At 49.5% G+C, this 1324-nt stretch overlaps 1 protein-coding gene across 1 annotated transcript in view; it reads left to right on the top strand.

Annotated features, from left to right (window-relative positions):
• The window catches only part of LOC115281879 (keratin-associated protein 5-5-like), a 14817-nt gene that overhangs the window by 8072 nt on the left and 5421 nt on the right, over positions 1-1324 (top strand). The window contains 1 exon segment of the mRNA XM_029927545.1: positions 673-963. Coding sequence (XP_029783405.1) covers positions 673-963 — 291 coding nt within the window.

Below are 1324 nucleotides of genomic sequence, written 5' to 3'. Positions count from 1 at the left end.
TTTTGGGGTAGAGAACATGATCCAAAGTTAGAGACAGCGAAGAAAACCCACTCCAGTGGCAGAGGCCAGAACATCACATGCTCATATGCAGCTGCTCCCTTCCTCATTGCTCAAAAATGACCCATAAAATAGGAACTTTTTCTCTTGTCCCATGCCACCTCCACACTATGCAGATGGGCTTCCCTTCCCGCTGATGATTGGAAGAAAGGCACAACCAAGAAAAGGATGGCCTTAAACCCATCCTGCTAGGGGAAGTACGAGGGGACAGGAAGAAATCTAATTGCAAGTGTCACCGATCACATGACAGACCAATGTGGAGGAAGATGAAGAGACACTGGTCCAGAGGATGCCAGCGGTGTATGTCAGGAGGAAAAGCAGACCAGAGTTTATCACATCTAGAAAGAGGATTTGTTTCCCATCAGTTTAAAACATTATGTAGACAAACATTAATGTGAAATCTGATAATTACTTAAATATTAGGTAAATAAAAACAAGGAAGATGTGTGGACAAATCACCCTGTCCCGGCAGTATAAAAGAGGCCATGGCACAAGGAGACTTCCAAACTCAAGCCCCTCACTCTCCTGGAAACTCACCCAGAACCTCCACCTTCTGACACCATGGTCAACTCCTGTTGTGGCTCCGTCTGCTCTGACCAGGGCTGTGGCCAGGAGACCTGCTGCCGCCCCAGCTGCTGCCAGACCACCTGCTGCAGGACCACCTGCTGCCGCCCCACCTGCTGTGGCTCCAGCTGCTGCAGGCCCAGCTGCTGCATCTCTAGCTGCTGCCGCCCCAGCTGCTGTGGCTCCAGCTGCTGCCAGCCTTGCTGCCGCCCCTCCTGCTGCCAGACCACCTGCTGTAGGACCACTCGCTGCCGCCCCACCTGCTGTGTGTCCAGCTGTTGCCAGCCCAGCTGTTGCTAGATATCCTGCTGCCTCCCCACCTACTCTAGTGGCTCTTGCTGCTGCTGAGTGCCCTCACCTGCCTCCTTTCATCTGCCAACCTGCTTCATATAGTCCAACCGGTAGCTGAGTCATGTGGCACCAACTATACAACCTCAGTTCCCAATGATTTTCAATGGTTGGACTCAGAATATACCCCCTCCCCCACACCACCAATCTTCCCACTCCTCCCTCATCTCCTTGTTATTATCTCCATCCTAAATCAGTACAAAGGTTTTATTTTCTCTGTGTTAGCATGTCATCCTAACTGATATTCCTGTACTGCCAGATTTTCTGTATGAGATGTTTCAATATGTCAAATAAATCTTAATTTTCCAGGCATACAAATATAAGAAATCTTGTCTCATTTTTTCCTCATGAATGG

This window comes from Suricata suricatta, chromosome 17 (genome assembly GCF_006229205.1).
Source record: "Suricata suricatta isolate VVHF042 chromosome 17, meerkat_22Aug2017_6uvM2_HiC, whole genome shotgun sequence".
NCBI classification, from domain to species: Eukaryota; Metazoa; Chordata; class Mammalia; order Carnivora; family Herpestidae; genus Suricata; species Suricata suricatta.
The sequence above is the reverse complement of the archived record's forward strand: the minus strand, read 5'-3'. Positions and strand labels throughout refer to the sequence as shown.